This window comes from Carya illinoinensis, chromosome 16 (assembly GCF_018687715.1).
Source record: "Carya illinoinensis cultivar Pawnee chromosome 16, C.illinoinensisPawnee_v1, whole genome shotgun sequence".
In the NCBI taxonomy this organism is placed as follows: domain Eukaryota; kingdom Viridiplantae; phylum Streptophyta; class Magnoliopsida; order Fagales; family Juglandaceae; genus Carya; species Carya illinoinensis.
Window position 1 is genome coordinate 7,833,454 of NC_056767.1, and position 22,915 is coordinate 7,856,368.

The 22,915-nt window shown below is 35.7% G+C and overlaps 4 protein-coding genes and 1 long non-coding RNA gene across 10 annotated transcripts; 3 read left to right on the forward strand and 2 right to left on the reverse strand.

Annotated features, from left to right (window-relative positions):
- The first annotated feature begins 263 nt into the window (after positions 1 to 263).
- LOC122299247 (abscisic acid 8'-hydroxylase CYP707A1-like) lies at positions 264 to 3,415 on the forward strand. The gene is made up of 9 exons (XM_043109354.1): positions 264 to 582; positions 665 to 986; positions 1,222 to 1,371; positions 1,476 to 1,724; positions 1,929 to 2,021; positions 2,157 to 2,235; positions 2,707 to 2,813; positions 2,910 to 3,028; positions 3,177 to 3,415. The coding sequence occupies exons 1-9, from the start codon at positions 386 to 388 to the stop codon at positions 3,277 to 3,279; spliced, it is 1,419 nt and encodes a 472-aa protein (XP_042965288.1). The 5' UTR covers positions 264 to 385; the 3' UTR covers positions 3,280 to 3,415.
- A 1,292-nt stretch (positions 3,416 to 4,707) lies between these two features.
- LOC122299249 (thioredoxin-like 4, chloroplastic) lies at positions 4,708 to 7,504 on the reverse strand. 5 transcript variants are annotated; one of them, XM_043109358.1, is made up of 5 exons: positions 7,372 to 7,463; positions 6,984 to 7,154; positions 5,526 to 6,114; positions 5,263 to 5,316; positions 4,708 to 5,156 (listed from the first exon to the last, which is right to left on the reverse strand). In XM_043109358.1, the coding sequence occupies exons 3-5, from the start codon at positions 5,973 to 5,975 to the stop codon at positions 5,034 to 5,036; spliced, it is 627 nt and encodes a 208-aa protein (XP_042965292.1). In that variant the 5' UTR covers positions 5,976 to 6,114; positions 6,984 to 7,154; positions 7,372 to 7,463; the 3' UTR covers positions 4,708 to 5,033. The 5 variants fall into 5 exon arrangements, with proteins under 5 accessions (XP_042965292.1, XP_042965293.1, XP_042965296.1 ...); XM_043109359.1 differs by lacking the exon at positions 6,984 to 7,154 and having other exon boundaries at positions 7,372 to 7,504; XM_043109362.1 differs by lacking the exon at positions 6,984 to 7,154 and having other exon boundaries at positions 5,526 to 5,835; positions 7,372 to 7,503.
- Positions 7,505 to 13,910: 6,406 nt separating this feature from the next.
- Positions 13,911 to 15,545, reverse strand: LOC122299594. The gene is made up of 2 exons (XR_006239709.1): positions 15,132 to 15,545; positions 13,911 to 14,349 (listed from the first exon to the last, which is right to left on the reverse strand). It is a non-coding gene; the product is annotated as an uncharacterized LOC122299594 (long non-coding RNA).
- Positions 15,546 to 17,242: 1,697 nt separating this feature from the next.
- Positions 17,243 to 18,880, forward strand: LOC122298433 (sterol carrier protein 2). Its single transcript, XM_043108165.1, has 4 exons — positions 17,243 to 17,542; positions 17,664 to 17,724; positions 18,428 to 18,530; positions 18,629 to 18,880. Exons 1-4 carry the CDS (start codon positions 17,411 to 17,413, stop codon positions 18,708 to 18,710), a joined length of 378 nt encoding a protein of 125 aa, XP_042964099.1. The 5' UTR covers positions 17,243 to 17,410; the 3' UTR covers positions 18,711 to 18,880.
- Positions 18,881 to 20,295: 1,415 nt separating this feature from the next.
- LOC122298544 (photosystem I chlorophyll a/b-binding protein 5, chloroplastic) lies at positions 20,296 to 22,768 on the forward strand. 2 transcript variants are annotated; one of them, XM_043108347.1, is made up of 6 exons: positions 20,296 to 20,705; positions 20,801 to 20,933; positions 21,807 to 21,919; positions 22,120 to 22,221; positions 22,303 to 22,391; positions 22,484 to 22,768. In XM_043108347.1, exons 1-6 carry the CDS (start codon positions 20,311 to 20,313, stop codon positions 22,624 to 22,626), a joined length of 975 nt encoding a protein of 324 aa, XP_042964281.1. In that variant the 5' UTR covers positions 20,296 to 20,310; the 3' UTR covers positions 22,627 to 22,768. The 2 variants fall into 2 exon arrangements, with proteins under 2 accessions (XP_042964281.1, XP_042964283.1); XM_043108349.1 differs by lacking the exon at positions 22,303 to 22,391.
- Positions 22,769 to 22,915: the final 147 nt, after the last annotated feature.

Genomic DNA, 22,915 nt, shown 5'->3' on the forward strand with positions numbered 1-22,915 from the left:
ATGCAATTACGCCTCCACTTAGCGTGAATTTGAATCGAGCAATAGTAGCAATTTTGGATAAGATCATACAAGTAGTATTAATTTCCTTGGAATTTATCATCATGTCTTGCGTGCATTTAATATTTTTAGCAAATTGGCAACGTGTTCTTGTTCATTTCTGTGTCTAAATTCACTCCATTCGACACGTACGTTTCATGTCACTATTCAGTGTTTAGCTGGAACTTGAGCTTCTATATAAACCTCGTTACTCCCTCTATGCGTGGCATAGAGATTACAAAGATATCGGATTCTGCACTTTGTCAGAAAGGAGACGGGAGCTAACTCATCTCTGCTCGTGTGTGTGTGTGTATATATATATAGAGGGAGTGATCATTCGCTGATAGAGATGTGTGGAGCTTTTTTCTGTGTTTTCATCTTTCTCCTTACGATTATATTCTCATATATTTTCCTACGAGGGGAGAAGAAAGAACCCCAGAAAAGAGCAAAGCTTCCGCCAGGTACAATGGGATGGCCATACATAGGAGAGACTCTTCAAATGTATTCTCAAGACCCAAATGTTTTCTTTGCAGCCAAACAGAAAAGGTTTACTGCATGCTCTAAAGTTGTGTTTGTTTAAAAACTTTCTTTCTGAATTACGTGGTTATTGGAGATGGAACTGTTTCAGGTATGGAGCAATCTTCAAGACCAATATTCTTGGCTGCCCTTGTGTCATGCTGGCTAGCCCCGAGGATGCTCGGTTTGTGCTGTTGACAGCTGCTCACTTGTTCAAACCAGCCTACCCCAAGAGCAAAGAGCGTCTGATTGGCCAATCAGCACTGTTTTTCCACCAGGGGGAGTACCATCTTCGTCTAAGAAAGCTTGTCCAAGGATCCTTGTCTCCTGAGGCAATTCGGAACTTGGTGGAGGGTATCGATGCCATAGCAGCATCTGCGTTGAATTCATGGGCAGGCAGCCATATTGTTAATACTTTTCACGAAATGAAAAGGGTAAGCCCACTCGATTTTGTAAATCGTTTGGCTGGGGTATATTCTTTTGTTAGAATTGGCCGGACGCCTTGAATGTCGGACACGTATTCCTTATCTCCTATCATGAAACACGTGTTCTGATGTTAGGTCATAACGTACACAAGGTCATTGGCCTGGTTATGCTTCATTAATCATAAGCAAATACTGCAGTTTACTGTTCATAATAATTGGTTGGTCCTCGAACCATTGCGCGCAGATTTCTTTTGAGGTTGGCATACTTGCAATTTTTGGCCATTTGGATGCTTATTATAGAGAGGAGTTGAAGAAGAATTACTGTTTAGTAGATAAAGGTTACAACTCCTTTCCTACTAGCATTGCAGGAACTCCCTTCAAAAAGGCGCTCATGGTAAGCAAAATGGCAAAACTTCAGATGTGTATTGAACTCTTCTTTCCAATTGATTGTCTTTCGTCCTCTTCTTTCTATCAGTTTTTTGTGGGATTTCTGTGCAGGCAAGAAGGAGGCTCACTACGATTCTCGGTGATATTATTTGTGAGAGGAAGGAGAAGAAATCTCTCGACAAGGATCTTCTGGGTTGTCTACTGAACTCCAAACACGAAAAGGTTGGGACTTTAAGAGACAACGAAATTGCGGACAACATCATTGGAGTACTGTTTGCAGCTCAAGACACTACAGCTAGTGTCATGACATGGATTGTCAAATACCTTCATGACAACCCGAAACTAATAGGGGCTGTAAAGGTATGATCTACAACCAGCTAGCTATAACATTAATGGGGTAACAAGTCTCTTTCACCCCATCTCTTGTTTCTTTTGCCATCGCAAAAATAAAAAAAGTCAAAATGCCACTGTTTTTTACACAGTTGTTTGTCTAGTATGCCAATAAACAGGCTAACTATACATTTTTTATTGTTTGCTGTGCGTCTACACGGACTCTCATTGCAGGCTGAACAGACGGCTATCCGCATTTCAAATGATGAAGGTAATCGTCCACTGAGTTGGAGCCAAATAAGAACATTAATGCCAGTAAGTAACAAGGTACGTACACAGTGTAAATATATCACTTGCATTGAAAATTTTGTTTCACTTTTCTTGGACACGTTGTTTAGCCAAAAAGGGGCAGGGAGTTTTGTTGCATGGGGACTAACAGTGGGGAACTATGGTTTTACTCAGGTAGTACTGGAAAGCTTGAGAATGGCAAGCATTATATCTTTCACCTTCAGAGAAGCAGTGGCTGATGTGGAATACAAGGGTAACAGGAGCACCTAAAACTGTTTATGAAACTCAAAAAAAAAAAAAAAAAAAAAAAAAAAATGAAGTATGATCATTTTAGCAGAAGGAATTGGTATTCAAATGGAGAGGCCAAACAGGCCCTAAAAGTGCACTTTCAAAGACTTAAAAAAGAGACAAAAAAGGAGACAATCTCTCCAGACGAGATTTGGGGGTAGAGATGAAAATTTTGAATTTGAGATGAAAGTTTAAAATATTATTTTTAGTATTATTATTGTTTTGAAATTTGAAAAAGTTGTATTGAGATTTGAAAATTTTGAATTGTTTATTATATTTTGTGTAGAAATTTGAGAAAGTTGTAATGATGATATGAGAATTTTAAATTTGAGATTAGAATTCTCATATACCAAACCTGCCCGTACATGATTAAGAACCGGTTTTTCTAGAAGACTATGACATTTAAAGAAATCACTGACACTAGAATCTGCTACAGGTTACCTAATTCCAAAAGGATGGAAAGTGATGCCTTTGTTCAGGAACATTCACCACAATCCAGAGTTCTTCTCTGATCCTCAGAGATTTGATCCTTCAAGATTTGATGTATGACTGCATCCCTGCATAAAGCTATATTAAGCTACTTCAAGTTTCAGTTTTTGCACTCAAGACATTTTCTTTTTTTATTTCATGTTTATCAAGGTTGCCCCAAAACCCAATACATTTATGCCCTTTGGCAGTGGAGTTCATGCCTGCCCAGGAAATGAGCTTGCAAAGCTGGAGATACTGATTATGATTCACCATTTGGTTACCAAATTCAGGTATCTTACAAAGGAAAATACCAAAATATAATTATCTTATGAACTGTTGAACATTATGTTTATTCTGAAGATACAAAAAATTAACATGAGTAGTGTATTAAGTGTGTCAATAAACAAGCTTTTAAATTAAATTTTTCGTGTTTTGTAGGTGGGAAGTGGTGGGATCCAATAGTGGCATTCAGTACAGTCCATTCCCAGTGCCCACGGAGGGACTCCCAGCCAGATTTTGGAAAATATCTACAACGTCCTAAAAGCAGCATATGTTAAAATTATCACCACCATCACTCCAAAACTCATGGAGGGTTGGATTTTAATTAAGATGCTTACTTTATTTTCCCCAAGTCTTGATTTTGTGACATATTATCATTAAAGATACTTCACCTCTCAGTCTCACGCTCTCTTCGAATCTTTCTTTTTCCTCATAGTTTGAAACAAATACGCATATTGCTTTGCCCAACAAAATTTAAAGAGATTGACAAAGTTCTTACCTAACTACTCTAACGTGCCTTGTCCATCAATAGTGACCACTCCTGCCCTTGAGCCATGAGATAGAGGCTGCAAAATAACCACGTGTCACTACGGCGATTGGCCATTTGGAAGATGGAGGACATCCTCTATCAAAGATGGAGGACAATATTTCTTCCTGTGGACAGTGGACCCTATCAAAGATGGGATTGTTGGAGTTTTTGTTTAGTTTTGGAAAAACTAATGATGCCCAGGGATGAGGGAATGATATCATGGAGCCAAATAAATGGTCTGATTCCAAGTTATTTTTTTTTTTTTCCACTAATTATGAATTTATGCATCAAGAAAAGCCACCATGAAAGTGATTGATGCAGCAGCCTTAAAATTTTATTGGCCGCTTTGACTTGACTTCCACAATGGTTGGTAGTAGGAAGGGCCACTCTATTGCAGACTGTCGTAAGAAATTTAACAGAGAAACTCCACTTTTTCTTTCTCGACATGGGAGTATGTCAACTCCGGATTTTTGGGTAAGCAGGGAGATAGTAGTAGGGAGATGATTAGATGCCCAGCATTTGTGTGATACTCAAGGCTAACGTGCGACTGGGTCGACACTTGAGGCTTATGAGGTGTGGAGGAGGAATGGTGCTCAGTAGAAATGGAGTGGGGTTTGGTTAGATCTTGTAATTGGAGGAAAGAAAAGCTGAGGGTGCCATGCGTGTGGCACATGGAGATAGTAAGAAAGGGCAAGGGTAGCATGTGAGTTTCGTGCACGGCTTGGGCAACGCATGAGACTGGCGCACTAATGGAGTGAAGAATTGCTAGTCGGTGGTGGCGTGTAGCTTGATGGAAGTCCAAAATCCGTAAATCCAACCGCCCTAAAGATAAGAAGAGAAAGTGAGGCGCACACACCAATAAGCGCCTCTGAGTGTGAGTAGGATGATCCTCTCCACTTCACTTGAAGTTGACAATGGAAAAATTCTATGTTTTATACAAAATGAATATTACTAATTTCATTTAAAATGGAGAAAATCCTTATCCCTCATAAAGAGTCATATTTGTTTACTCATGTGGCTATTGGGGCATGCTAGCCTCAAAAGCTGCTTTACATTCTCCACTGTCCTTGGGTTATATGATATTTTGTCGCTTGGAGGACAATTTTCCCACTGTAAGCCATTTTGCTTTGTGTTACCTTGTTCCAGGTAAACCAGTCAGCATTTCAGGTTCAAAGTTCATAACTAGTAATTGATTGCATAAGAAATGTTGGGTTACAGGAATAGAACAGATACATTTGGAGATTCTTTAATATGGTATCAATCAAGTGCTTCTAAACCATTCAACTGGTGAGTTATGGAGGACAGATGACAGTGGTTTTCAAGCCCCCTACCTGATTCTTTTGCATCGCCTAAACACGCCTAGTTCCATCTTCAATGATATACAGAAGCCAAGTTACTTCTAATTATACTCGAGCCATGTAGGCCTTGATGGAAGTTTACCAACTACTGTTGTAAAGGTGCAAGGACTTGAATCATAACTGACGATTTTAAGCATCTTCAAATGCAGGAGATGTGTATTTAGAAATGGCTGCATCAATCCTCTCCTTGTCTCTGGTTGCAAATGCTTCCAACAGGACCCCGCCTTTATAGAAGTGAAAGAGGGGCACAGACTGCATCAATTTATATAAAGTCTCAGTGAATCATGAAGTATGGAAAAGGAACAAATTGATCATAGTAGCTCATGATACACATTAAAACTGTTACTTTGTATTTTACCTTGATTCTAAGTCGTTCAGCAACTTCAGATTGTTCATCATACTCATCGATTACCTGCAGTACATATCATTGCAAGTTCTTATTTTGAGTCGATAAAAGATAATTGACACAATGACCAAGAATGGCCAAAAGCCATAAAGTTAAATATCCGTTGATGAACTTTTCCCTCTTCTTTCAGAGGTTGTCTGGTGGGGCTTGGGGCGATGTTTAGAAGTTTCGAACATTTATCAACCCATCAAGCCAAGTTCAACTAGCATACTCACATTGTGCTTTAAGAAGATTACCGCAGCTTCTTTATCTCCAGACCCCCTGCATAATTTTGCAAACCCTTGCTCTATGTACTTGCAGCTTCCACAAGAAGGACGATAAAAATCTACCACAACTAAAGAATCTGCTCCTCTGGCCTTTTCAATAATTTTGGACAATTCCTCATCAGTCTTAAATTCTTTAACACATTCAACAGGGCAGAGCTCCTCATCTTCATCAGATAATTCCCCATGATTCTCATTAGCCCCTCTGACTCTTTCAGTTCGGAAAGTGTCCAAAGCTTTGATGGTAGATGGGATCTTTGCCCTAATAAGACATAATCTAACGTCACTTCTCTCATGAAGAAAGCTGGGAACTATACAGGGAACTCTATAATCAATCTGTCCATTTAGGTTCTTTCCAGAACCAAAATATGCTTTACAATGAAAATATTTTTGCCTCTGCATGACAACATATATCAAACCCCAAGCTCCAATCTATACAATCAAACTGAAGACCCCAGATAAGAATCTTCAAAATATCGCTAAAATAGATGCTTCGATCTATATCTTCAGCCCAGACCTGAATTTCATTTTAATTTATTGCCTGTGTGATTTAAAAGATGATAAACATCAAAATAAGAGAAAATTTCATAAGCATTATAGCATCGGACTAGTAAAGAAACAGGGTAAACAACAAATTACCTCCCTGTGGTTGGGGACAATTATTAATTACATCCACACTTTATGAAAACTTTCACTAGATCTTCATGCGTTTTATAGTAAAATGAAATTCATATCATCAGTTCTACTTGTTGATTTCTCTACTAGATCCACATGGGGCCATCAATGAGATTTAAAGTTTCATGGTAAAAAGCAGCAGAATAGCAACAAATTTGGATTCAGAAGCAAAATAATTATATTTCTGTCCATTCTAAGGAACAGCCTTTTGCTACATTTCATTTTTCCTGCAACAGATGGACGTCATGTCACGTAGGATAATCCCAAAATTGGAAAAATAAATTCATTTATTTTACTCCAAACCACTCAGATAGGGAGGTAAATTTCAGTCTTTCCTAGAAATCACACAAGATTTATGACTAGCCTAGACTATTCCTTAAATTTGGAAGGTTTCCACAAATAGAGAAAAAAAACCTATACAGCAATGCAGACTATAAATAAATGTTTCATTCTATAATATTTCCTTCTCTACAGAGCCACGCACCAGATCTCTCACAAATCTTCCATTAGTGATTAAAAATCTGCATAATGAAGTCCGCAATGGTAATGTTCAAGAAGCAGCAACTTGCAGCTGCAGCCAAAAAAGCATGCAATTTGTTTCCTTTTCCCTAAAGTTTTACCGAGCCCCATATATTTTTGTTGAATTCATACAGATCTTTGGATCATAACCAACCACTTGACATGAAATAATTGCTCAATTTACTCGCTGCAAAAGCTTTGGCTCACATGAGATACCTTTCTTTGATATATTAATATTGAGTAGTTAGCCTTTAACGAGGCCGTGTTCAACCTAAATCAATTTACACCTTTAGCATTAGCGTAATTCACGAACAACCACCTCGTAGATTGAAAACACAAGACAACCAAAGACCCAGTTCATTCTAAATTCTCAGGACGCCTTCAAGCCTGGCCAATGAAACACACAATCAGATTTAACAAACAATACTATAAGTTGCCCACGAAAAAAAAAACATTACTCAAGGTAATAAGAACAACTACAAGACAATCACAGATGTCATATTCACTCGGTTTTATGCTTGTTTAATGTATAGTGAGAATCACAACTGCAATATATGTATCTGATCAACAGAGTCAGCAACTCGTAGACGGGTTCCGTGCTTACCTCTGGCAGTTGGGGTAGCGCGCGCTTTGGGATAGCTGCTGAAGAAACCCACCAGTGAAAAGAGGACACCGCACTACCATATCCACTCTGCATTTTATATCCTTGACTCAAATGCTATATATCTCATTTTTATTTACTTCTGAAAATGAAAAATTGGGTGTGAAAGATCGCTTACTTAATTAAGTGGGCTTCATTATTTTAAAAATAATAATTTTTTATGTGAATTTTAAATTTATTTATTTTTTTAAAAAAAAAATGTGTTAGACTTATACATTTAAAATGACAAATATTATTTTTTTGAAAAAATTTAATGTTGATTTTTACTTAATAATGTGAAATCAGCATTTGTCCCAAAATCTTAAACTAATAAGAAGATATAGATTTTATTATTTATTTGATATCTTAACACTCCTTCTCACATGTTAGTCAGACTCATTCTCAATTGGTAGCTCAACATGTCAAATATTTAATTAAATATGATAAAGTGTAGAGTAAGGATTTAAACTCAGAACTTTTACTCTGATAATATATGAAATCACAATATATCCTAAAAATTTAAACTAATAGAAAGAAGTAGATTTTATTATTTATTTTATATTTTAACAAATAATGCTAAATGTAATTATAGAATGTACAAAAACGATTTACTCTTTTTTAAGAATGGTAAGATTTACATTTAAAAACTGAGTTTTTTTTTTAATGTGAATTTAATATTTATCTATATTTTTTAAAATGAATACGCTAAAGTTATATGCTTAACTGTAGGAATCATATTTCTCACTTAAATGGGTATTATTCATATTTCTGATCCTAACACATTCCAATCATTTTCAAACATCGCATTCACTTGTTACCTATGTTGAGAGTAATATTAAATTTTATGCTATTACTGCTAAAGCTACTATATATAAATTTAATAAGAATAAGGGTTAGTTTGGATACTAAGAATATTTTATAATATCTATGAATATTAGTGAAATAGTTTGAATTAAGATATTTCATTAGATTTTGGAAATGAATAGATAAAAAAAAAATTGAATAAAAATATTATAAAATTAAAAAATTGTTTGAATATAATATTTTTATTTGAAATTTGAAAAAATTGTATTGTTTTTCGTATTTTATTTGGAAGTTTGAGAAAGTTTTAATGATTAAATGAAAAAGTTGAAGATTTGAAATTGAAAAATATTTTATGTTTGAATTACGTTTGGAAATGAAATATCTAAAAATATTTGAGAATATCTAAAAACAATTGTGTTCTCAAATGGGCACAAGTACAATATGTTGTAAAAAATGATGACAAACAAGCAAAAGTAAACACAAACAAATCAATCACACAACACAAAACTAACGTGGTTTGGCAACGTGTCTACGTCCACATAGTGGATTTTGTTTTCATTGGCCTATTGATCCCACTAATAGTTTTTTACAACTTTGTTAAGCTCACATATCAGCTTCTTTAGTAATTTGAACAATCCTATACAGTAAGTTAATATTGCTTGGTTAATGGAAACATGACTTTTGCCTAGATAGAAATTTCAAGGTTTCGATTGAACTCCTAAATTGATTTTAGGGGTTTCAATTCGAACCCCTAAATCAAATTAGACCCCATTTGGATACATAGTTCAAATGAGATATTTTGAATACTTAAAATGATATGAAAGAGTTTGAAAAAAAAATGTGTGTTTGGATAGTGAGATGAAATGAGATAATTTTTAATTTTTAGGATTTGAAAAAGGTGTGGGTCCCATTATTTAAAAAGGGTAGCCGAATTGTCTACTGTTAATGCACTGTTCACATACTGGTTCATGTCAGATTGTACTGTTTATACAATGTTTATATACTGTTCACGGACTGTTCATACACTGTTCATGTCAACTTTTTACTATTTATGTATTGTTCACTAATGTTTATTATTGTTGATTTAAGGAGATGTTTTTGAAATTTAGAGATGAAATATAGTGTGTTTGGATAAAAAAACTAGTGTACGATATAAATGAGATAAAAACTTCTCATCTATGTTGGTCATCCAAATCCGTTAGAGTTTCAGATTTAAACCCTAAATTAATTGGATTCCAAATCCAAAAATCAAAAAAATTTGAAAAAAAAATTCAAACAATCGGATGCAGTACACACAATCACAATCAACGGACAATCTAGGTTGAAACACATGCACAATAACAATCCACAACACACAAATTTACAATCATTCCCATCCTCCATCTCCGATTCAATCCATCATTCCTCCAATCTTCAATCCAAAACTCAAGAAAAAAATAATTGGAGAAATCGCGCAACGGAGTCTTACCTTTGATGCAACAGAGGTAGTACCATGCGACGACGAGAGAGGATAGATGTCGTGCTAGAGAGAGAGAGAGAGAGAGCAAGTGACAAAGTCACAGAGACAGAGAGAGCGCGAGAGAGTCTGAGAGACAAAACGACACCGTTTTACTTATGGAGGGTTTTTTTTTTAAATATATATATATATATAACATATATTATATATTATAGCATGTGTGGCGGGGGAAATACGGAGCAGGGCTTAGCCCCATCCATCCCCCGCCTCCACTAGATGCCTCTGGTGTGGGTGGGGCCCCCTTTTCCCCGCATAAGAGAAACGGAACTCCCACCCTATATGGGTGGGGGCAAGGCGAACAGAGCGGTGCAGCAAGGTGCGCGGCCCTGCTACCCACCCCTAGATAGAAAATGGCAAAGGGAAAAGAAGATAGGAAACTGAGGAGAAGCCGACGCCGAGTATTGCCTACCATACTTCTACCAAAATATTTCAACGTCGTCTATACATCCACCGCCGGCATCCACCTCCACCACCACCATTCCGATGCTGCGACTTACCCACCATCTCAATCGTTCACTCACTCAGGCCACGACTTGCCCTACAAGTCTGTCGGAAGTGCAATTCCACCACTATTCGTCGCCCACCATCCAAGTCACACACTAACAGTTGTTCATGGCTAATATTAGTGGCATTGCTCAGGTATTTCTTTTTCAGTATTTGATTGTTTTTAAGTTTTGAATCAGTTGGTTTTATCCCTATTTTTGTTTTTTGTTCATTTTTGGATGGACAATGCAATAGTTATGCTATATGAAATCGTATGGTTCATGGATAATATTGATTCATTCAATGAAATGGGATTGCACAAAGGGAAAATAAAGTTGAATTGTTAGGAGGATTCTGAATTTTTCAATAGATCATTAGTTTAAGTCGCAACCATGCCCAAGCTATTAAATAGATTTGGCTATGTGTTCAATTCTGGAATAATTTGTTTTTCAATTTGATTTCATCTATGGGACTGCATTGGATAGTGAGATTTGATTTCACTACACGTCCTTTAGCAACATAGAATTATGGATGACCATTTTATGGTACACCAAACTACGTTCATACTAATTTACTACAAATGAAGAAGAAATAATAATGTCTCTATTTCCACACCGAGCTCTAAATGAGGATGAAAAATGTTCACAAAACAGTTAGCCAAAGAGTAGAGAAAATTAAGTAGTGTTTGGTTGTATGCTAGCTAAGGTGATTCTCTCTACATTTATTTGACCCATGGCCCAATTCTCTCCTCTTTTACATCCCACTCGTTGTTATATGATGTGTGTGCAATTTGACGTAATTTGTGCACTGACTTTTTGTTTCTTGCTTTATAATAAATGATCAAACAAGAAGTTTTGATAGTGATGAAGTTGAGATAATGACGAATCACACTTGTGTAAAAGGTGATGTGAATTTAGAAGATATTGTGAATATAGAAGATGTTGTGAATTTGGAAGATTATATAGAAGATGATGTGAATTTAGAAAATTTTATGAATATGGAAGATGGAATCCGAGTGGAAGATGGAGCGAATATAGATGGAGGAGTCAATGGCATTCCCTCTTCGAATGGTAGTCCTTTGGAGCCGTTCATTGGTATATTATTTGAGGATGTGGAAGACGCCCAAGCATTTTACAAAGTATATGCAAAATGAAAAGGTTTTAAAATTCAGACGAATCATACTCAGTTGTTAAAAGATGATAAAAATCTTTGTGCAATAGACTATGTTTGCACAAGGGAATGATTTCAGCAGATAAGTTGGAAAGAAAAGATTCAACAATTCCTGAACCGGCCAAGATGAAGATTGGATGTAAAGCAATAATTGGAATAAAAAAATATGGTGAAAAGTGGATAGTCAACAAGTTTGTGGTTGGATATAACCATATTCTATTTACATCAAGAATTACTAGTTTCTTTCGTGGACATAGGGGAGTTACTAAAGTAAAAAAATAAAAATAAAAAATTTCTTATGACTTTAAATGAGTTCAGTGTACCGACAAGGAAGATTATGTCGGTGTTGAGTAAAGAGTTTGGTGATGACTTTAATGTTGACTGTATTAGCAAAGATGTTGAAAATTATTTGAGAAACAAAATGAGAAAAATTTTTGAAGAGGAGGATGCACAAATGTTATATTCCTACTTTATTGATTAACAACTCAAAGAACCTAGGTTTGTGTTCTCCATGCAAGTTGATAAGGATGGGTGTATGGAAAATTGTTTTTGGGTTGATGCGTAATCAAGAGCTGTATACCAGTATTTTCGAGATATTGTTATATTTGATGTCATATACCTGATCAATATTTATAAGATGTTATTTGTGCCATTTTTTTTAATTATCATCAAACCATAATATTTTATCGTACTTTGTTAGTTAATGAAATAACCGAATCATACATATGATTATTATGAACATGGCAAGAGTCAATGCTTGGGCATGCTGCTTCAATTACAACTATCGATGATGACAATGGCGAAAGCTATTGTAGAGGTACTCCCGAATATAATTTATAGGTTGTACTTGTGGCACATTTTAGAAAAGTTTCCCAAACACTTGTCTTATGAATATAACAAATATCTAGACTTTCGAAGAGATTTTCGTCATTGTATCTATAAGACAATTACAACTGAGGAGTTTGAGCAGGAATGTGCGTCGATATTAGTGAAGTATGAACTAGGAGAAAATATTTGGCTACAAAATCTTTACATCCGAAGGTATAAGTGAGTTCCGGCCTACTTGTGTTCAACATTCTGTGCCGGTATGTCAACAATTCAAATAAGTGAAAACATGAATAAATTTTTTAAAGTTATGTTCATTCAAGCATTATGGTTAGTGACTTTATGCATCAATATGAAAAACTATAGATGTATGTTACTTCAAAGAGAAACACAAGGATGTGCAAATATAATCTATACTGGTGATAATGAAAACACCTCCTAAAATTGAAAAGGAGGCAGTAATGGTTTATACAAGAAAGTTCTTTATGATCTTCCAAGATGAGCTGTTTGATAGTCTACGGTACCAAGCAAGAAAATTGTTCAAAGAGGGTGAGACCAAGACATATAGAGTCACAGCTTATAGTAAAGAAATGTCTCTTTTCCATGTGACATTGGAGGGTGATGAAGGACATGTAACATGTGCATGCCATATGTGGGAATTTATAGGGATTCTTTGTAGGCATATCTTCTGTGTTCTTGGCAAGAAAGTGAAATTAGATAGATTGCAACAACATTATGTTCAAGATAAACTATTAATGCTAAAAGTCAATCCATTTCTAACATACCATATTCTGAAAGGCAAATTTGGCAAGGACAAGATGAGCATATGATAAAAGAAAGCAAAACGATGTTACAATTTTATGACATTGTCGAACTTGGGTTAGAGTCAGCGAAAAAACACAATTACTTCACACTTGCGTTGGAGAAGATTCACAAAGAGTTACTTGCAACGGAAGATCATGTAGAATGTTCAGAAGCACGGGAATCAACCAATGATGATCATAACAAAAGAAGTCAATTTATATCAAACTTTTCATAAATGATCCAGGATTCTCCACGGGTGTTAACAAAAAGACGACCAAAGTCTTTGAGAGTGAAGAACCCAAAAGAAATATAAACAACAAAGAAAATACACTGTAGCATTTGTAAGAATGAGGGACATGCTAAAAACAATTGTCCTTCAATGAGGTATAGTAGCTTTGGAATTATTTGTATTTTATTGGTTTTTAATCGAAGAAATTAATAAAGTTTGTGTTTTGTTGTTATTTATGTAGGGATCTTGGGTCAACAATTGACAACATATTGCAACATTTGGATTCGTAGTGCAAATTTTGTTATACTATGTATGTGATTTATTTGTCTCTTGTTATGTTTAATTTAGCTTCTATTTATCACATAGTTAATTTAATCTGTCTTTATTTTAATGTGACAGGGAGTAATGTGGAAGATTACAAGCTTTGGAAGACTGGATTAAAGCTTTAGCTACTTTTATGTCGCAGTCTATTTTTTTTTCTATTATTTATTTGAGTGGAATATAACTTTAGCAAAGAACCATGTAATTTTTAAGGATGTGTTGAATCTTCCTTTGCCATAACTTGAACTGCATACGGCAGATTAACCATATGTTAGTGGTATTATCATGCCGTTTGATATGCCAGTTCTTGATAATTGTAAAAATTTGCAATGCTAAATGGAAACAAATTTCTAAAGATCCAAGTTGAATGCATGCTAAAATTGGTGATTCAATACTCATAGATGTCTACATTTACATCGGTGATTTCCATTTGAAAGATTCACAAAACATGTCTAAAGTTCTCATTACACTAACCACATATTTAGTACATCATAAAAAATAGAAAAGTACAACAGGTTAAATGAGTTGTAGCACTGGTTGACGTGCATTGTAATTTTTTAGAAATATAAAAATTATAGCACAAACCAAAAAAAAAAATATATAAACATTATTTATTCATATTATAGTTTGGACAATTGTAAAATTTTCTATCAAAACTATTATATTTTCTAGAAATCTGTAGCTTTGCTTGGCAGCCACAATAGCAAAGTGGTCTCTCCAAACTAGCTTTGTCTTCCCCTTTTGTAGTCCATAAACTTGAACTGGAATGAAAACCCGAACTTCTCATTTGCTGTCAAAAAGAAAATTTTATATCACTCTCAAATGGCAGCTAGAGTAGCATAACATGAGGTATGAAACTAGTTATGACATGCAACTAGAATTAAAAAGAGAGTATATGCTGATTGTATAGCTTTCAAGTCTAGTAATCAATATCGAGAATGTAAAGATAGTGCATATGCTGATGGTATAACTTTGAGAGAATAATAATCCTCAGCAGCGTTTCTAATTAAAAGTTGCTCGCTTGTCTTGGTATATCGAAGTGTTGCAAGAGGGGTCTTGTATTAAACTCTACCACTTGAAAAACCAAATAAATGAAAAATTACTTTTTATTAGGCAAAATAAATAAATGAGTTGCAATAGGCTTGCAGAAAAGTCAAATAGCTTCATAGAAACGAAACTCCATAGGATACCTCACAATAATGTTTTAAAGTATTAGTAACCAAACATACAACATGAGAATTTTTGGTTTCAAAGGAAAAAAACAAAAACAAAAAATCACACGCACCCATCTACACGCACCCATGTACATGTTAATACAAAGTAAAATCGACAGTATGATTATAAATTTTCTCCAGTTTGCTAATAATTTTTCTTCTTAGAATTTTTACCAAATACTTCTTGTGCATCCCAGTTTATGTGGCTTCCATCGTATGATTTATTTCTTTTTCACCAGTTTACACTCCAAGCAAACATATTAATAGTAAAGTAAAGGTCTCTATCACAATTTCGCCCAACCATGATGACAAGAAAATCTATTATAGGGTTTTGTATTTAAATGGTGAAAGGGCATACCAGAAGGATTTCGAAGGTTACATCTTCTTCGGTGGTGGCTGCGAGCTGCGAATGGGCTGCGTAGATCTGCTTAAAGGGGCTATGTCACGATTCTGAAGGGGCTGCGAGTTGCTGCGAAGGGGAGGGGGGTTGTTACTCGTAGGGGAAGGGGATGGAGGGCATTGCGAATATCTGCTCAAAGGGGCTGCAAGCTGCTGTGAAAGGGAGGGGGGCTTTGCAAATAGTTGGTCGAAGGAGTTGCTACGAAGGGGAGGGGAAAGGGGCCTATTTTGCACAGGGGAAGGGGGTAGGTGTTCTATTTCGTGCATGGCTCTATCTTTAGTTGATGATTCCATTAATGCTGGTTCACATTAACTGTGGTGAAAAGCTTACGTGTCTAAAAACTATTTGCAAGCTGTTATATGAGGATATTTAGCCGGATCAGTTAGAAGGTATTCTCTAAAATTAATTTTTTTTACAATTAATAAAACAAATATATCAATATTAATCATGTTAAGAATAAGAAGATTGAGATGAGTCAATGATAATAGTAATTCAGCCCTTTCTAAACCTTTCTCTTCTCTTTCTCTTAAAGAAAACTCCTTACTATCCAATATTTTTGAATTAAAAATCTAGATTGTCTTTCTATCTATTTCATTTTCTGCATTTTTCTTGTAGGTCGAAAATGTCAGATTTATCACTTTTCGGTCACCCATATTATACACACACCTCACCACTAGATCCATAGGCTGCTGATCTAAAACCTTCCAAAGAACGATCAAAACGAAGTAGCACATGAGTTCCATGTGTTGCCAATTCACGCGTGGCTCTCAAGTATTGCTGCACATCGCCGTGTGTAAACAGTATATGCATCGTATCCTTAAATTTTCCAACTTTCGCTTCCAAAAACAACTTTCACCATTTTTTTATTGTTAGCGAATGAGCCCCCACACACCGATATGGTATTGTGCAACACCGACAAATGCTAGTTACCCAACAATTTCGACTCTAAATATATCTTTTTCCTAAATGAGAATAAGAAGATAGTGGGCATGAAAATCTCCACCAAATGCATTAAAATGGTTACTTGCAACTCCATGGTTGTGGCCTTTAACTATAACTTTTTTTCATTCCACTTGGTTGGACGACATCAAATAACTTAACACAATTTCTCCTTAGATAAGTGTGGAGACCAATGGTTCATCACTCTCTCTTTTTTTTTCCTTATAACTGGTGTAAGCACGGTAATAAGACATTCATTTTGTTGTGGTATAAGCATCACAATCACCACACCCACACATGATATTGTGATAGATAGTTGAATAAATACTGAAATACTAAAATTAAGCGTGCACACACATGACACACAAAATTTAATGTGGTTTGACAACGTGCCTACGTCCACAGAGTTGCAGGAGATTTTATTCTAAAAGAGAATACAGTCACACAGTGAGTTACAAGAGTACCTTACTACTCACACAATCTCAACTCTCACTATTGGCTTTTTCTCTCACAAACTTTGCCTCTCTCTGTTCTCTCTAAAACTACTGAAATTTGTACATAAGAGATCAAAACATTACATATTTATAGAGAACAACATTGGAAATCCTAATTAGCAAAAATTGAGTTCTTTGCTCGAGCGAACACCCAATTGAATATTGCCTTGAGTAATCTGTTAAGTGCTGTTCGAGCAAACAACCAATTGAACATTGATTCAAGTGGTTTGTCGAGCGAACACTATGATTAGTGTTTCACTCGAGCCTAGCATCACACGAACTGAACAACTCAAGCGAACTTACATGTTGAGTTTCGATCAAGCAACTTTAGAGCGAACTTTCTATTTGTGCATTTTCCACTCACAAATCAGGCTCTACAAACAGCGCAACACATTCCTTTTATAACTATATTTTCAATTTAATGCAATTTGGCAATAAAAGTAGAAAAAGATAGTAATTTAGGAATAATTTAATAGATAATTACTTTAACTACAAAATATTGTTATATCAAATCAAAATACGTTAATGAATAGAATCAAACCCACTACATAAAAATGGTAAGTTTATATTGTGAAAACTATTTATGTACATCATCTCGCCCGCTACAGATTACGACTCATAGAGATGCGTGCCCCTATCAATTAATTAATTCGTCAGCTCAACCAACTCTCACATCATCTCTCTACCAATATCATACAACTCCGTTCCGTAGCATTGAATTTAATTCGTTATTCGTGTCCCGGCAGGCACATTCAATCGAACAGCCTGCGAGCGAGCGATAGTTGGGGAGAGTAGATATAAGCCATGGCGGAGTCCAGCAAGCAGCTCAAGTCCGACGCCTTGATGGACCAGATGAAGCTTCACCTGGCCACCGATGCCGGCAAAGAGCTCATTAAGAAGATCAACCTCGTTTATCAGATCAATATCGCTCCTAAGGTACACACCCCGCCACACACGCGCGACCTCGTTTATCAGATCAATATCGTCTCTACCACAGATATACACGGACACTCCGTCTGAATCTGATCCATGCTTTCTGTTGGTTCTCGAATTGTAGAAAATTGGATTCGATGAGGTAGCATATATCGTTGATCTGAAGAAGGGGGAGGTCAGCAAAGGTTAGGGGCTTCTAGATTTCTGTTCTTAATTTCTTTTTGTTGTATATTCTAATTCTGTTGAATTAATAAAAACATCATACATTGATTGTCATGCGTGTAGCTTTCTGTCATTGAATTGCACCATCGTCAGCATGATCACGATTTCGGAAATTATGTTAATTTGATTGCAGCGATTACAAATGGTATTAAAACTTGAAAGAAAAAAGTGTAATTCCACGGCAACTAGAACACTTTTCTGGGTCATCCCCGTCTAGGCCCATTCGGACAGGTGCCACAGCGGAGAAAGTGGTACTTCTTGCTTCCGAAAAGGGGAAAAAACACTTTCCTGTGTAATTTGTCGCTGTAATTGAACCAGATTGGGTAGTAAGAGTTGCTTACTCTTGATAATAAGCAGTGCACATTGTGGTTTTATGTGTACAAGGAATAATGAAAGTTGCTGAAAATTTACGAAACATTTGAATGAGGTGCTCAAGGATGTTCTTTTTATTAAAATCTTAATAACATAGGCGGAAGATTTGGGGATGGAATTGAATGATGTAGCTCGTGCTAATTATATGCCCTATACTTGCCCATAAGCTTTATGTCGAATTGTAAGCTATAGAAACTAGCGTTCAATTATTGCCAGAACAATTCAAAAGGCACATACAGAGTATACTTTTTTGGGGTTATGCAACATTCATCATTATGTTGTCTTGAATTATAGGTTCTTACGAAGGAGGAAAGCCTGATGCAACGTTTTCCTTCAAGGATGAGGATTTTGTTAAGGTTGCCTTGGGGAAAATGAATCCTCAAATTGCTTTCATGAGGTGTGGTCTCTCGTGCCTCGTTCTAAATCTATTTTCTATCACTTCCCCTCGATTGTGTTTATGTATTTACAAAGTTTTGTGAAAATTAATGACTACAGAGGTGCAATGAAGATTAAGGGCAGTCTGAGTGCAGCACAGAAATTCACACCCGATATTTTCCCCAAGCCTTCAAAGATGTGAGCAGATGTGTTAGGGAGTTACTTACATTTGGGGTTCTTTCCATTATCTCTATGAATTGGTAGAGCTTTAGACTGATATTTCAAACTTTTGTTGGGAGAGGAGAGAATTCTGAAGTTCAATATAATAAGACGTCTTTAATGAAGTTCAATATAATAAGCTGTCTTTAATCATTGCGTAGTTTTCTTATGTAAAATGATGTGCATGTGGAGGCTTTTTAGTCCAGATGATGGACCTTGAAATATAAATTCGCCTGATCTTCTTTCCCACCTATTTTAGATATGCATTGTGCTCTGATTGATTCCATCTTTGCTAACCCTTAGGGGTTGGCTCAAGTGGTAAAAGCCTTGATTATGATGGTACGCTTCTCCAGGTCTAAGGTTCGTACCCTCTTGGGTGCAAACAATTTTTAGAGACAATCGGACTTGGGAAACTTTTCCTTGAATTATCCGAGATGCATTTGTGGAAAACTCCCTGTCAAAGGTCTGTGTACCATTGCGGACACCCAGTGCTTATAAAAAAAAGTGTTCAATCTTTGCTTCCAAATAATTTATTGTGTCGATTATAGTTTTGTCGGATTAGTTTCTTATTCATGTCTAACACAACTGCAAGTTATCACATATTTTTCTTAGTCCTGAACCCCTCCTTTAGGAGATATGATTCCATTGTCATTACTCGGATCACCTTCCCTCTTTCGTCCTGAATTATTATATGTTTAAAGTATGCGAGTATCATGGCTATAAATCCATTTTTAGTTCATGCTATTTGACTCTGGAATGTTAGTGTAACGATACTCGTCCACTGATGGCTGTCTTATCAATGGACCCCTCGAGGCATGATTATTTTGTCTTATCAGCCATCCCTTCGAATCGGTCGTTGTTAGGTGTCGGTTATGACAATTCCTCGCCCAAACAAGTGGGTGTTTTCCATATGACATAAGTAATCAAACTCAGGCCTTGAGCAATTATTATTTTTTTGTTAAAAAATTCAATGTTAGTTTCCTTTTAGTTATTTAATTTTGGTTTGGAAATTGTTATTACTTTTTCATTAAACTTTTGGACTTGTTTTTAAGTGATCGTGGGTAGAGTCCTACTTTTTAGAAAAAAATGATAGACATACAATAATTTATATAACTATTTTTTAAATAAATTTCATTTTCTAAAATAAGTTATAAAATTAATATTTTTTTATATAAATAATTTTATTTATAATATAATTGTAAAAAAAAGGATAAAAAGAATTACGTGTGTATCGTTACTCTTTCTTTTAATTAATTTCCCATCAAAATTGACGAACTCATCTAATGGAAGGATAAGTGGCGAAGAAAGTCGAATTTAGGAAGCCAATTGTGCTAAGCTAAAGTTTAGAAGAATATAGAAATAAAGAGGAAAAATTGCAATTCATCCGAAAATTCTTAAACGTAATTACTTTCAATGTTAGCTGCAAATTTTGAGGAACGATCAAAGCCTAACTGAACTGTTACAAGCCTTCTCGTTCCTTTCACAGAATTCCAAAACAGTCCTGTCTACAATGACTTTGTTATAAAAAAAAAAAAAAATTGAGAAAATTTCAGAAATTCTTTCATCCAAAGGTTACCACAAAGATGACAGGTCTCTGCACATCTGATATCCAACGGCTTCAAGGATTCGGGATAAGTGGGCCCATGTTATCTTGTTATTTTCTTACATGGATGGTAGTCATAACTCATACGTACTTGGAAATACCTCCAGACTCCAGTCTTTGTAATTGTCGATACAGAACGAGAAAAGAGCAGAGTAAAATGGCTCTTGCAGGGGGAAGAGGATTCCTTGTTCAGCCATGCATTTCTTCATCCTTTGTTTGTAAGAACATTATTAATAAGCCCTTATTTGGCGTAAAGAACACATTTTGGCCTGCTAGGTTAGGACCCACTTCACGTGTTACCCGAACCGTGGTTCGAGCTCAGCTGCGCCCTACATGGCTACCTGGGCTTGACCCTCCACCCTACCTTGATGGAAGGTGAGCCATTTCATGATAGTTTTCAGTTTTGTTGCTTCTTTACTAGATGTTTGTTCGATTGGTTTAGTTGTTGTTGTTTCTTTCTCTGCCTTTAGTCTACCCGGAGATTATGGGTTTGACCCACTTGGGCTTGGAGAGGATCCGCAAAGCTTGAAATGGTATGTGCAGGCAGAGCTGGTTCATGCTCGCTTTGCCATGCTCGGAGTTGCTGGAATTCTTTTTACTGATGTGAGTAATTCCAAATCTTCATCCCTTGTCATCAACATTAATTGTAAAAAGGGTCCTTATTTTTGTGGCCTAATGTACTCAATATTATAAAGGACAAAATGAGCTTTGCGGTTCAACCCAGAACTAGCCCATTCCACGTTATCATCTGAATTCTGAATAAAAATGGGTTATGAATCTGACTGTATGGATTGTAGTAGAAATCTTTCTTCCATGTGATCCAATAGATCTACTTTACAATAAAAATAATTTTACAATCTAACGTATTGTATCAAACCACATCAATTTGTGGGTTTACTTTTGTATAATCTTTTTGTAGCTGAAGTATTTCTCTTATTTGAAAAAGTTTTGCTACGTACAAGTAAAGTTGCGTACTAATCTGCGTACCAATACTAATTCCTTCATATTCAAAATTTAAATTAGCACTATTTTTAATAAATTCTATTTTTTGACCTATCACATTAGATTGGTGCACATATTAGTGCACAATTGTACTTGCAACTAGATTATTTTCTTTATTCCAAACTTTGAGAAATTACCTTTTTGTTTGCATTGAGAGCAACATTATTAACCTTAAGGAACTAACTTGTGATTCTGGTCCTAATATAAAAGGACCAATACATATTTTTTGGGTCTTCAAACAGTAGGAATAGATCGCTTAGATCGTGGGATTTAGAACATTTATTGTTGCTCGTGTGTGAGTTTTCTGAGTTAGGACAAGAACTTTAGGCATTTAAGTTGGGATAGAAACTTTAGGAACTTCAAACTTATGCAAGTAATTCGATTTCAGTTCAAAACGTTCTGAGGCATTTAAACTTCTATCAGGTGGATTAATTTTTGTTGTCATTTTCTAATATATGTTATACTATTTTACAGTTACTGCGTGTGACAGGAATCATCAATCTACCACTTTGGTACGATGCAGGTGCAGTAAAATTCAAGTTTGCCAACACAGAAACTCTGTTCATTGTCCAACTAATCTTGATGGGGTACAACCTCAACCAATATCAACCATTGAATTGATGAATTTCCTACATATTTTTTGCTTTCCTCTGTGGTAAAAACCTTGCTTAGTGATAAATGATAATCAAAGAATGTTTTTGCTGTTGTGTCCGTGATGTTGCAAATCTTCTGCAACTATCTCCATGGTAATATTTACTTATTTTTCCTGCTGCTTTATTTTGCACAGCTTTGCTGAAACTAAGAGGTACATGGATTTTGTTAGTCCCGGATCTCAAGCTGAGGGACCTTTTCTTGGGATGGAAGTAGCACTAGAAGGCTTAGAACCTGGGTAATTTTCCCAAGAAAATTGCAAATTAGTATCTATGACAATCACTCCAAAAGCTAAAGTTCTGGTGCTTTTACCACACAGTTACCCTGGTGGTCCTTTGCTAAATCCTCTTGGCTTGGCTAAAGACATAAAAAACGCCCAAGACTTGAAACTGAAAGAGATTAAAAATGGTTTGGCTTTTGCTCATTGTTTCTTATATATTGTCTTTTCTTTTTCTTGGGTCATTTCTTATTTTTTCTATGGCTTTTGTATTTCATTTCAGGACGTCTTGCAATGGTAGCCATGCTCGGATTCTTCGTGCAAGCTTATGTGACTCATGTAGGACCAATTGATAACCTTGTGGAACACCTCTCAAATCCTTGGCACACAACTATAATTCAGAACCTTTCTCACCCTGCCTCTTAAAAATGTAAATCCGAATCCAACTTGGTCTCCCAACATTGCAAATGTGCTCTGACAATGTATTTTTGTGGGAAATAGTTGGGCTGGTGAACCGTCTTAACAGTTTTCTTTAATTGTGCATGAAAAAATAATTAAATTTGTCCTATTTTGTGAATTATATAATATATATCTGTAATTATTTAAAATATTTTTAATGTTTTCTATCTTTAAACTACAACAGATGTAGTTGGAATACTATGTTTGTAGGAAGAATATAACTTCATATAGCTTCTCACGATGCCTTGGATGTAGT

What these genes read in the sequence shown, in the direction of transcription:
- LOC122298544 (XM_043108347.1), top strand. Translation starts at nt 20,311, where the DNA reads ATGACAGGTCTCTGCACATCTGATATCCAACGGCTTCAAGGATTCGGG. An exon ending in CTGGAATTCTTTTTACTGAT is followed by an intron (nt 20,934 to 21,806) that starts GTGAGTAATTCC and finishes ACTATTTTACAG; the next exon opens with TTACTGCGTGTGACAGGAAT. An exon ending in ACTGAAAGAGATTAAAAATG is followed by an intron (nt 22,392 to 22,483) that starts GTTTGGCTTTTG and finishes ATTTCATTTCAG; the next exon opens with GACGTCTTGCAATGGTAGCC.
- LOC122299247 (XM_043109354.1), top strand. Translation starts at nt 386, where the DNA reads ATGTGTGGAGCTTTTTTCTGTGTTTTCATCTTTCTCCTTACGATTATA. An exon ending in CTTTTCACGAAATGAAAAGG is followed by an intron (nt 987 to 1,221) that starts GTAAGCCCACTC and finishes CATTGCGCGCAG; the next exon opens with ATTTCTTTTGAGGTTGGCAT. An exon ending in CATTTGGTTACCAAATTCAG is followed by an intron (nt 3,029 to 3,176) that starts GTATCTTACAAA and finishes CGTGTTTTGTAG; the next exon opens with GTGGGAAGTGGTGGGATCCA.
- LOC122299249 (XM_043109359.1), bottom strand. Translation starts at nt 5,975, where the DNA reads ATGCAGAGGCAAAAATATTTTCATTGTAAAGCATATTTTGGTTCTGGA. An exon ending in TAATCTTCTTAAAGCACAAT is followed by an intron (nt 5,317 to 5,525) that starts GTGAGTATGCTA and finishes TATGTACTGCAG; the next exon opens with GTAATCGATGAGTATGATGA. An exon ending in CTGAACGACTTAGAATCAAG is followed by an intron (nt 5,157 to 5,262) that starts GTAAAATACAAA and finishes AAATTGATGCAG; the next exon opens with TCTGTGCCCCTCTTTCACTT.
- LOC122298433 (XM_043108165.1), top strand. Translation starts at nt 17,411, where the DNA reads ATGGCGGAGTCCAGCAAGCAGCTCAAGTCCGACGCCTTGATGGACCAG. An exon ending in GAAGGGGGAGGTCAGCAAAG is followed by an intron (nt 17,725 to 18,427) that starts GTTAGGGGCTTC and finishes CTTGAATTATAG; the next exon opens with GTTCTTACGAAGGAGGAAAG. An exon ending in CCTCAAATTGCTTTCATGAG is followed by an intron (nt 18,531 to 18,628) that starts GTGTGGTCTCTC and finishes TAATGACTACAG; the next exon opens with AGGTGCAATGAAGATTAAGG.